Source organism: Rhineura floridana, chromosome 3 (genome assembly GCF_030035675.1).
Source record: "Rhineura floridana isolate rRhiFlo1 chromosome 3, rRhiFlo1.hap2, whole genome shotgun sequence".
NCBI classification, from domain to species: domain Eukaryota; kingdom Metazoa; phylum Chordata; class Lepidosauria; order Squamata; family Rhineuridae; genus Rhineura; species Rhineura floridana.
Window position 1 is genome coordinate 63882212 of NC_084482.1, and position 11846 is coordinate 63894057.

Sequence of the window (11846 nt, forward strand, 5' to 3'; positions counted from 1 at the left end):
TCCGTCCCCGGAGACTAATGAATCCTGAGGGATGTCAAAGGGCTCTAGGGAATTTTCCAGCTGATAAAACTGACGATTCTGTCGAAACCCTGGTCACTCTGTGGAATACGGAAATGACCCGGGCAGTTGACACAATCACCCCGGTGCGCCCTCTCCGCTGCAGAGCTCAATTGGCTCCTTGGTTTACCTCGGAGCTAAGAGTGATGAAGCAAGAAAGGAGACGGCTTGAGTGCAAATGGAGGCGAACTCCTGACGGCTGTAATTATGCACTTGTGAAGGCCTCTTCCAAACGTTATGTGAAGGCGGTGAGGGCAGCGAAGAAGCAGTACTTTGCTGCCTCCATTCAGTCATCTTGTAACCGCCCAGCGGAACTTTATAAAGTTGTCCAGGGACTTCTACACTCTGGTCCTCCGGATGCAATACAACCATCAATAGCCCGCTGTAATAAGTTCGCGAGGCACTTCCAAGATAAGATCACGAACATCCGCCGGGACCTTGACTCCAATATTGTAGCAGTCGAACCTAATGAGGTGTCCAGAACACAGTCCTGTCCGGTTTTATTGGATGAGTTTCAGTTGGTACAGCTCGAGGATGTGGACAAGGTGCTTGGACAGGTGCGGGCGACCACTTCTGCTCTGAATCCTTGCCCCTCATGGCTAATAAAAGCTAGCAGGAATGGAACAGCCGGTTGGGCCAAGGAGGTGATTAATGCCTTTCTACGAGAGGGAGTGGTCCCACTCTGCCTGAAACAGGTGGTGGTGAGACCGCTTCTAAAAAAGCCCTCCTTGGACCCCGATAATTTCAACAACTATAGACCGGTAGCAAATGTTCCATTTCTGGGCAAGGTTCTAGAGTGCGTGGTCACTCACCAACTCCAGGCTCTCTTGGATGAAACTGATTATCTGGATCCATTTCAATCGGGCTTTCAGCCGGGGTTTGATACAGAAACGGCCTTGGTCGCCCTGTATGATGACCTCTGTCGGGAGAAAGACAGAGGGAGTGTAACTCTGTTGGTTCTCCTTGATCTCTCGGCAGCTTTTGATACCATCGACCATGGTATCCTTCTGGATCGACTCACGGATTTAGGAATTGGAGGCACTGCTTGGCAGTGGCTGCGTTCCTATCTTGGGAGTCGTCTCCAGAAGGTGATGCTTGGGGAGCACTACTCGAGTCCCTGGGTACTCCAATATGGGGTCCCACAGGGTTCAGTTCTGTCCCCCATGCTCTTTAATATCTATATGAAGCCGCTGGGTGAGGTCATCAGGAGTTTTGGAGTGCGTTTTCAGCAATATGCTGATGATACGCAACTCTACTTCTCCTTTTCATCTTCCTCAGGTGAGGCTGTCAATGTACTGAACCGCTGCCTGGCCGCGATAATGGACTGGATGAGAGCTAATAAACTGAAACTCAATCCTGACAAGACTGAGATGCTGTTGGTGGGGGGGCACTCTGCCCAGTTGGTTGATGTTAGACCTGCCCTGGATGGGGTTACACTCCCCCTCCCCCTAAAGGAGCAGGTACGTAGTTTGGGGGTGTTATTAGATCCGCTCCTGTCACTTGAGGCTCAAGTAGCCTCGGTGGCACGGAATGCGTTCTACCAGCTTCGGCTGGTAGCCCAACTACGACCCTATCTGGACAGGGAAAACCTCGCCTCAGTTATTCACGCTGTGGTAACCTCTAGATTGGATTACTGTAATGCACTCTACGTAGGGTTACCTTTGAAGATGATTCGGAAACTTCAGCTAGTGCAGAATGCTGCGGCCAGAGTTCTTACTGGGACGAATAAATTCGACCATATAACACCTATTCTGGCCCAACTGCACTGGCTACCAATATGTTTCCGGGCCAGATTCAAAGTGTTGGTTCTTACCTATAAAGCCCTTAACGGCATCGGACCGCAATATCTGATGGAACGCCTCTCTCGCTATGTACCTACCCGTTCACTGCGCTCGACATCTAAGGCCCTTCTCCAGGTCCCAACTTATAGGGAGGCCTGGAGAACAGCAACTAGATCTAGGGCCTTTTCGGTGGTGGCCCCCGAATTATAGAATGCCCTCCCAGATGAGATACGCCTGGCGCCTTCTTTGTTATCTTTTCGGTGCCAGGTAAAAACCTACCTCTTTGCCCAGGCATTTTAAGCTTAAATTTAATTTTAATTTTAAACTTAATTGTAATTGTAATTTTTATTTTAATTTTGTATTATAATTCTGTTCTTAAATATGTTTTATAATCTACACTTGTTCGTATTTTAATTGTGGTTTTATCTTGTGTACACCGCCCTGAGAGCTTGTATGCAATAAATAAATAAATAAATAATAAGCAGCAAGGCTGGTTAAAGTGTCCACAGTATTTAGCACATTCATTGTTGGAAGTATGCAGGAAGCCAGCAACTGCTGCACAGGAGGTTGGATACAATGGGCTTCTATGCAGATGTGTACTGGATGCTCTCTGTGTGTTCCTTAGTTGCCTTGACATCTAGAGTTGCTCGCTCGCTTGGTTGCTCTCCCCATCTACACCCCCCCCCCCGTGTTCCAATGTTCTCTCCATAGTCCTGCTGGATTTGGTAACTAATCATATCCACCATTTAAATGCTAATCTTTCTCAGCGGCGAGGCCCATATTACATGCAGCTTAGATTTTCTGGTGCAATAAAGCTTAAGCTCAAAATGTAAAATATCCAGTGAATCTCCCTAGGGCTTTTCCTCCCTTCTTCAGGGATTGGCGGGGGGGGGGAAATAAGATGGACGGAGAGATGAAATATTGCCTGTAAAACTAGAAGATGACTGTTCACTTTCTTTGTCTTTTTTTTCCCCCTGTGGGGCGGGCATGGGGTGGGCTTTGTTCAGTTTCCAGGGCAGGAGTAACCTTTTATGCTATCAGGGTCAGCCCAAGTCATTTTGCTGCCTGAGGGAAAGGGAAAGGTGGCGTCTCCTCACCATTCCACATACAGAAGCCAGGTGAGTTGGCAGTTGAATTTGACTTCAGCACTGGCAATGGGACATCGTCCTGCAGCACACCTGAAGGCAGCAGGATAGTTTAGGGAGTGAATGACAGGCCTGTGGCACACGTGACTTTGATCTCTATAGAAAGGAATGGCTAGGGGGCTCCAGAAGAATGGTAGGAAGGGCTGCTGCTGCTACTGCCCTTCCCCCAGCATCTGCCGCCTGAGACCATTGCCTCACGCTGCCTAAACCCAGGACCAGCCCTGCTGCTGATATTCAGCTAAAATCTACAGGAAATGCTGCTCCTATTGCCCAATTATGCAAGAAAAGGTAGGGCCCCTTTAATGTAACAGACAGGCTGCGCCTCTGACTTCTTCCCCCCATCCCCAATTTAAATCAATTTATTGGCTCCCCATAGCCTTCTAAAAACAGTACCAGGAGAGGGCTGCCACAGTAGGTTGGGGAACTGGGCCCTATCCGGCCCCAATGTAATTTGAGTACTGGGGGTTCTGCATATCATTTCTCATTGTAGATTGTGCTGACTGCCATGCATCCCCCTGCAGTCAGAACCTTTGAAAGTTTATTCAGAAGCAAGCCCTACTGTACTCAACAGGCCTCACTTGCAGGCCAATGTGTTTAGGGTTACAGCCCATCTATGCTGTAGGCTGTCAAGAATCAATGTGAAAATCTATGCTGTTGTTAGGCAGTTTGTTGGGATCAAATCAACTCTCAGAAAAGCCTGATGTGGCCGTGCCCTGTGTTTACATTCTAAGTTTAAAATGGGGGGGGGGACAATAGGTGGAAGAGTGTAACAAAAATGCAAGATCAAAGACAATTTCAGTTCAGAGAAAATATATCCTGTTGCCATCAGTCACTGATAAGCTGCTTAAAAATCAATCTCCCTAGTGCTGAGGGTTTTGAAGGTAGATCTCTGCACTTCAGAAGAACAGGCCTAGCTAGAGCATACAAGGATCTTTTGCTAGAAATAGTGAAGATGCCATATGCTTTTAATCACTGAAATTTATTTTGATTCTTAATTGGCATATTTTTAACTGGATTTGACCCTCTTTTCTTTTTTAAAAAAGGCAAAAGGGAAAGCGGAAGCTCATTAGGAGCCACTTGTCCTGGTGAGTCCGTCTGTTGTTGGGTCTCTTCCTTTTCAACACGAGGCTTCGTCCACCTGTCTCCTGGTAGCAGATGGATGCAGGCATCTGCTGGCATTGCCTGTTGTGAGTGTTTCTGTCAGCTCCAACAGGATGCTTGCCAGCATTCCTGAGGAGGAGAGGCTTGTTCCCAAGGAAAGCTTCACTGAGGAGCAAGCTTGAAGCCAAGTCATATGCACAAAGGCAGACCCAGCCAAACATGCCAACAGTCTAGCATGTTTCAACAGCTTTACACCAAAAATGCTGGAGAGGTGAATAAATTTCTGTTGGTGTGATCTGAAGACTCTTTGCATTCTTATCTGCAATGCCTTATGGCAGATGACCATGTCTGATTGCAAAGTCTAGGGTTCTGGGTTTCTGGGATTAAAAAACCCGGTTACTTTGTCAGATTACTGACAATCTCTCCACTAGATTTCTAGCTTTGGAGAAAAAAATGCACATAAGATCTGAATGGAGATTCCCACGCTGTGCATGTAAGATCTGAATGGAGATTCCCATGCTCTGGAGGTGAAATGTTTGTTCATTGCACATTTTCCCTCCTTCTAGCATCTGAGCCCCATACATAATAATGTCTTGCTTGGTCCACCCATCCATCTCTCCATCCATCATCTTTCTGTGATCTCGGATCTTTACCAATAATTCCAAATTCTGCAAAGGTCAAGAAAGACTGCACATTAAAAACATGTAATGAAATGTGCTTATTTGCAAATTTGCCTTCCCCCCCCAAATGCAAAACGTTGGCACCCCAATTACAGAATGGTGCATTTCTTGTATCTCCTTGAGAGAAAGTGGAGGTGGCAATCTTCTCCTACTAATTCATGCTTGTGCCTTGTTTTTCCTTTCCTCCAGGTTGATCCTTACCTGCCCTATGAATACACATCTGAAGGGATGCTGGAGCGGATTCATGCCTACATTCAGTACCAGGTAGTTGATTTGCATCTTATTCTGCCATTCTTTCTTACTCAATCTAGGAGGCAAGTGATTTCCTGCCCTACAGGTGGTAATGACACAATAATCACCCACTTTGGTGTTATTGGTTATTGGTGTCTAGAAAGTTATGCCTGGGAGTAGGGGAGTGGGAAGGCAGTAACAATTGGAGGGAAGTCTCTTCTGAAATAGGGATATTTATTTCTGAGCTTTATTCTTCCAGAAGCATGAGTTTCATCTACTTCTGGGCTGACCGTTACTATTTTCAACATTTATTATGTGTGATTTGTTCACTGACAAACTGATATGCTTTGGTATCTTTGAGCAAATCAGTTTGTAGCTCCATTGATAACCCTGGGTACATTTTTCATTATTGTCGAAATAGAAACTAAAAGTGTGGTCCAGCACTTCTGCCGATGGACAGCAGACTCTGAACATCTCAGGTGGTAGTCGATTAAATAATTGCATGGTGTGAGGATTACTGACAGCATATCAGGAGTTTCCCCACATCTCCTTCCCCTGTGCATGCCCTGTGCCAGCCCCAAATCTGCTCTAGAGGGTTGGGGGGAAACCCAGAACAGATTTACGGGGTGCGTGAGGGGAAGAAATGGGGAGAACTTTCCATTGCACAAGGTGAAACTCCTGCACTGACAGAACATTTGCCTTAGCTCTACAATGAATACAACCCCTCTTCTCCCCTTCTCCCATGTTTACACCATGGAAACACTTGGGTTTCTGAGCACATATACCTCTGTTTTTTATATAAAATGTGTGTATCTATGAAGCTGCCTCATTCTGAATGAGTTCATTAGACCAGCTAGTCCAGAATAGTCTGCTCTAACTGGCAGTAGCTCCCCAGGGTCACATTGCACCCTAATGCTGCCTTACATCTACAGAAATCATGCAATACTGACTACTCATTCAATGTCACTTATCCCATTCTACTCCCACACCTCACACACATTCATAAGTACACACAAGCACACCATCCACCCAATCACTCCAGTATCTCCCACTCAATCACCAACCAATGTCACCAGTCACTCCTTCCACTCAAGAAAAATGTACTGCAAAAACACCATAGAGAAAATGAAGCCATTCACTGACAGAACTGTATAAATAGCAATACAGACAGCTCCCCATCAATCAAACAGATGTACAGCAATTGGGCTGTCACCCAGGCTACTATCTCCCAATGAAGACACTCGCACAAGGGTAAGTGGAACTGCACAAACCCCTCCCTGGTACTCCTTCTCAACAAGGAATGTCCTGTTCTCACAGTGGCCAACCAGATGCCTGTGAGAAGCCCACAAGCAGGACCTGAGTGCAACAGCACTCTCCCCACTTGGGATTCCCAGCAACTGACATTTAAAGGCATGCTGTATCCTTTCCTCATAGGGGAGTTGCTCCACCCCTTGATCATCTTGGTTGCCCTTTTCTGAACCTTTTCCAGCTCTACAATATCTTTTTTGAGGTGAGGTGACCAGAACTGTACATAGTATTCCAAGTGTGATTGCATCATAGATTTGTATAATGGCATTATGATATAGCGCCTTGCAAAAGTAATCAGATGCCTGACCAATGCTCACATATTACTGAATGACAATTCGTACATTGTAATTTCATTCTGTACATTCTATTTTGAAACACTGAAACTCAAAATCAATTACTGTAAGGTGACATTGGTTTTATGTTGGGAAATGTTTGTAAGAAACATAAAAAACTGAAACCTGTTGCTTGCATAAGTATTCAACCCCTGTGCTGTGGAAGCTCCCAGTTTACACAGGTAAAAGAAATTGCCCTATCGAGGACACAGTTACCTCACCATTGGCCTCCACCTGTGAACCATTAAAGTTGTTGTCACATTGCCAGGAGAAAAACCCCACTGTTGAAGGATCATTGGTCAGGCTGTGGATCTGAAGGCAAATGAAGACCAAAGAGCATTCCACAGACGTGAGAGATAACGTAATACAAATGCATAGATTAGGGAAAGGGTACAAAATAATATCCAAGTGTTTGGATATCCCAGTGAGTACAGTTGGATCAATAATCAGGAAATGGAAGCTGCATCACACCACCCAGGCACTGCCAAGAAAAGGCCATCCCTCAAAACTCAGGGCTCGAACAAGAAGGAGACTTTTGTGAGAGAAGTCACAGAGAGGCCAATAATCACTTTGAAGGAGCTACGGAGTTCAGTGGCTGGGAGTGAAGTAATGGTGCACCAGTCAACCATATCAAGAGCTCTGCATAACACTGGCCTGTATGGGAGGCTGGCAAGAAAGAAGCCGTTAAAAAAAGTACCATCTGAAAGCACGTCTGGAGTTTGCCAGAAAACATGAGAGTGCCCCAGCTGTGATGTGGGAAAAGGTTTTGTGGTCAGGTAAGACCGAGATAGAGCTTTTTGGCCAAAACTCAAAGCGCTATGTGTGGTACAAACCTAACACTGCCCATTCCTCAAGACACACCATCCCTACAGTGAAGTATGGTGGCAGCATCATGCTGTGGGGATGCTTCTCATCAGCAGGACTGGTCATCTTGTTCAAATTGAAGGAAAAATGGATGGAGCAAAATACAGGGAAATACTGCAAGATTGGAAGGAAATGCACTTTTCTGGAGGACAATGATCCCAAGCACAAGGCCAAAGCAACTTTGGAGTTGCTCAAGAACAAAAAGGTGAATGTCCTATAGTGGCCCAGTCAAAGTCCTGATCTCAGTCCCATTGCATTCCACAAGCCAACCTGAACAACCTGTTGCGAATCTGCCAAGAAGAATGGACCAAAATCCCTCTGACACTGTGTGCAAAGCTGGTACATACCACCTCAAAAGACTTAAAGCTGTTATTGCAGCAAAAAGTGGCTCTACCAAATATTAATGTGGGGGGTTTGAATACTTATGCAAGCAACATGTTTCAGTTTTTTATGTTTCTTACAAACATTTCCCAACATAAAACCAATGTCACTTTACAATAATTGATTTTGAGTTTCAGTGTTCCAGAATAAAATATCATACAGAACGAAATTACAATGTACCATTTGTAATTCAGTAAGATGAGAGCATTGGTCAGGGGTCTGAATACTTTTCCAAGGCACTGTGTTTACAGTTTTGTTTTCAGTTCCTTCTCTAATGATTCCTAGCATGGAATTCTAGGGAACCTAGCAGGGCTTACTTCTAGGTAAACATACATAGGATTGCTCTGTAAGGCTGCAGTTACCTTGGAGTAAGATCCCTCCCACTGAACTCAATGGGACTGACTTCTGCATCGACACAAACAGCATTGCAACTGTTCATGCCTTTTGAAAATGTCAGTATAAAAATCCATCACTTTTTTCCTCCGATAGGATTTTTGTGCCACTGCTGCTCTGCCAGATAAGTCGAATGACCACACTATGCAAAACTCTGAAAGCCTGTTCAGCCTGCAGTCCAATTCAACGTTCCTAGTGTGGCCTCACAATTTCAGCAGTAGCCCCCCAGCCTGGCCTCCAGTCAACTCCCTACAGGTGTGGATATCAGATGCTGGGCAGGCCTGCACCAGTACTTGTCAGCAGCATGATTTGGTCTGTGAGCCAGAGTTTTTCAAGTTCATCAACAAGAAAGAGGTGTTTCAACAGTAAGTCCTGTCTCTCCTGTTTTTTCCTTGTTCCCTCTGTGAACTCTTCTCTCTCCCCCCCCCCTTTATGTAGCACACAAACAGTGCCAAATATCAACCCAGGCACTTTGTTTTACGAAGCTGTGGGGTAAAACTGTGAAGTCCACATTTTGATTTGCGTCTGAACTGAAGTTGAGTTTTAGCATTTAGGCAAGACAGTATTAGAAACCAATGCTTTTGTGCCATGAATGCAATTTTACTGACAAGCTCAAGTTGGAGGAATGCTGAGCTCTTCACAAACACTTGATATTTGCTTGCAAAATTCACATTTCAGCTCTTAAATCTGAATTTTACAACCAGGCTTTGTTTCGTGGGAAGCTGATGTTTTGGAGGAACAGTGCATTTGAAAAATGTTGACTTTCAACTGAAGCTTTGTCAAGACTGGCTGACAACCCCAAGAAAGAGTAATATTCCACCACACAAAAGTCAGTCTAAGCACCACTCCTTAATTAAAAGACCCATTTGGTCCCCTGGCCCATTTAAACCTCTCCCAAAGCTCTGAGAATGGTTATAGACCTTCATTGCTACTTCTTACATTCTTGCTGAAAGAGTTAATCTTTTCATAGATGCCTCTCTGACATTTGTGCAATGCCCTTTGCACACAACATGCCAGTCTAAAAATATTTGGGCAGAGTTTTCAGTTGTATTGTGTGTGAGAATGGCTTTCTGTAGCTGCAAAGGTGCTGGATTTTCTAGACGCCGTAGTTCTCTTGTCTTCCTCCTTCCTCTTTTATTCCTCTGTGTGTAAGCATACATTTGGAACACACAGGCACTGACATTTTAATAGAACGTAAATCTGCCACCCGGCTCCATACATAGCTCTGGACAATTAAAATGGGTGCATTATCATTTCTGTCACGGTGGTCAAGCAGGCAATTTGAGTCCGAGTGACATTTTTATATGATAAATTAAAGCCAGAGCTCAGATTCTACTTGCTAAGCTTCTTTAGCTCCTTAAAATCCAGCTGTTTTGGAGAAATTGCTGGTTCAGAATCACTAGTTCAAATCAGAGTTTATTAAAGAGATGCCAGGCAGTTTACTGAGCAGCAGGAAAAGGAAAGGGCACAGCCTCGCCTATGGCAAGTCCTAGACTTCTTTCACTAGGATTGCTTGAGAAGAGGCACATCTACAGCAGACTCGTCCAACCAGATGCCATCCAGACATTTTGGACTACAACTCCCATCAGCCACAGCCAGCACAGCCCTGCCCCATCCTAATCCCACCAGGTGGCAATGCTGCCATAGCCAGAGGCTGGCACAATGACAATGCCTCACCTCACATGCATCTCACATGGAAAACAAAAACATCTGGAAATGCAATCATGGATCTTCCACAAAATATGCAGTTGGGCCCTAAGTATACGCCTAAAAAAGAAAAGTGAGAATCCCAAAATTAAAATAGGTCTTTGAAAATACCTTTCTTTCTTTCTTTCTTTCTTTCTTTCTTTCTTTCTTTCTTTCTTTCTTTCTTTCTTTCTTTCTTTCTTTCTTTCTTTCTTTCTTTCTTTCTTTCTTTCTTTCTTTCTTTCTTTCTTTCTTTCCAAGGCTCAACATTGCCTGTGATAGCACAGAGTCAGAGATGAATCACCTGTACCCAGCTGTGGCTGAAAATGTCCAGGAGTGCTACCTCCAGAAGGAACCTCTCTTATTCAGCTGTGCAGGATGCAATGCCAAGTACCAGCGCCTCTGCCCATGCCGCAATTATCAGAAGGGACAAGTGGCATTGTGTGGGGACTGTTTGTGATTGTATCAGGTCATGTGTGTTGTAACATACCACATGCAACCAGTAACTTTTTTTTTCATAAAAGCTTCTGCAATACACAAGAAGTTTCCAAATGGGAACATCTTCTTGGAGACTTGTGAAAATGGATGTCAATGAGATTTCATTGGTTGTTTTGTCTCCCAGTCAAGGGTGAATGATCCTTTTTCAACAATACTTCTTAAGGCATGTCTCCTGTCACATCCAAGAACACAGGAGACCTTGAGGGGGCTTAGAAAGGCCTCACTGAAAATCTTTCTGGAGGACGACAAGGCACCTCTTTAGGATTTCATCCTCCTTAAACATTTTGATTTATTTATTTTTTATTGGGGAAATGGTAAGTTGAAATTAAAGCAGGAAAACCAACAAATGGTGTGTGAGGAATTTGTTCTGTTTCAAAATACTAGGCTGCCTTCTTTGGAAAAAGAATCTTTTCAGAAGGGAATGAAAAAGATGAGAGGTGTTGAAATGCTTGCAGAGGGATGCAAGCATAGACACTGTAGAAATGTTTGCAGCATTGCCAAACAGAGAGGCGTTGTTGTATTCAATAAAAGACTGTGGTGACTGCTGAAAGGTTGAAAAATATAAGAACCTGCCTTATATAGAGCTGCATTTGCATGTCATGATAAACTATAAACCATGGCTTACTGTGCATGAGCCAGTCGCACCTGCTCTCCTTGTTCACACTGGCACCGGAAAGAAAGAAACCATGATTTTTAGTTTATTGAACATGGTGGGGGTTTTGGACCAAAACAAATCAGGTTCCCTGATTCAGACACAATGCTAAACCATAGACTACTGTTTGTTTCCTCCTTGTACTCACAGAGAGCAGTGAAACAGCCCTGGTAAGTGCGTTTACAGTTTCTCAATCTCCATAGCACAATGCAGCCTATCCCAGCAGGCTTGAAGTCAGTGCCAATCACTGACTGATGCAACTTCTAGCCCTGCTTTTGGTAGTGTCAGCTGCACTATAAAGTTCCCAGTGGGGAACTCTGTAGGACAGCCAATCCCAGCAGACTACCTGTCGTCAGCCAACTGGCAGTGACAACAAGCCTCCTTTGTCAAGGAACAACTGGAAATGAACTTTAAGGTTCCTGACTGTTCATCAGCAGTTGCATCTCCACCTGCCCTGCACCTGATGTCACATATGATGTCAGCTGTGGGGCAGGTGGGTGTGATTTTTGGGAAATGGACTCAATGGCCAAATTGGGAATCATGCCAAGCCTAATTAGACCTGGAGGCCACAGGCTCCCACCCCTGCAGTAAACCATTAACAGTGATTTACTATGACATGCAAACTGGGCCACTGATGTGCATAAGCCACTACAAGCAACACACAGAACACAGAACAGCCCATAGTGGTGTGTTGTCAGTAAACCTGTGACCTAGGCCTCAGACCAGACCAATCATCT

The 11846-nt window shown here is 44.7% G+C and overlaps 1 protein-coding gene across 2 annotated transcripts in view; it reads left to right on the top strand.

The window, feature by feature from the left end:
* MGAT5B (alpha-1,6-mannosylglycoprotein 6-beta-N-acetylglucosaminyltransferase B) overlaps positions 1-10705 on the top strand; it is a 284082-nt gene extending 273377 nt beyond the window's left edge. For both annotated transcript variants that reach the window (XM_061621826.1, XM_061621825.1), the window contains 3 exons: positions 4954-5028; positions 8370-8638; positions 10221-10705. In XM_061621826.1, the coding sequence (XP_061477810.1) occupies positions 4954-5028; positions 8370-8638; positions 10221-10419 (543 nt within the window). In that variant the 3' untranslated portion in view covers positions 10420-10705. The remainder of the gene's footprint in view (positions 1-4953; positions 5029-8369; positions 8639-10220) is intronic.
* The last annotated feature ends 1141 nt before the right edge of the window (positions 10706-11846 follow it).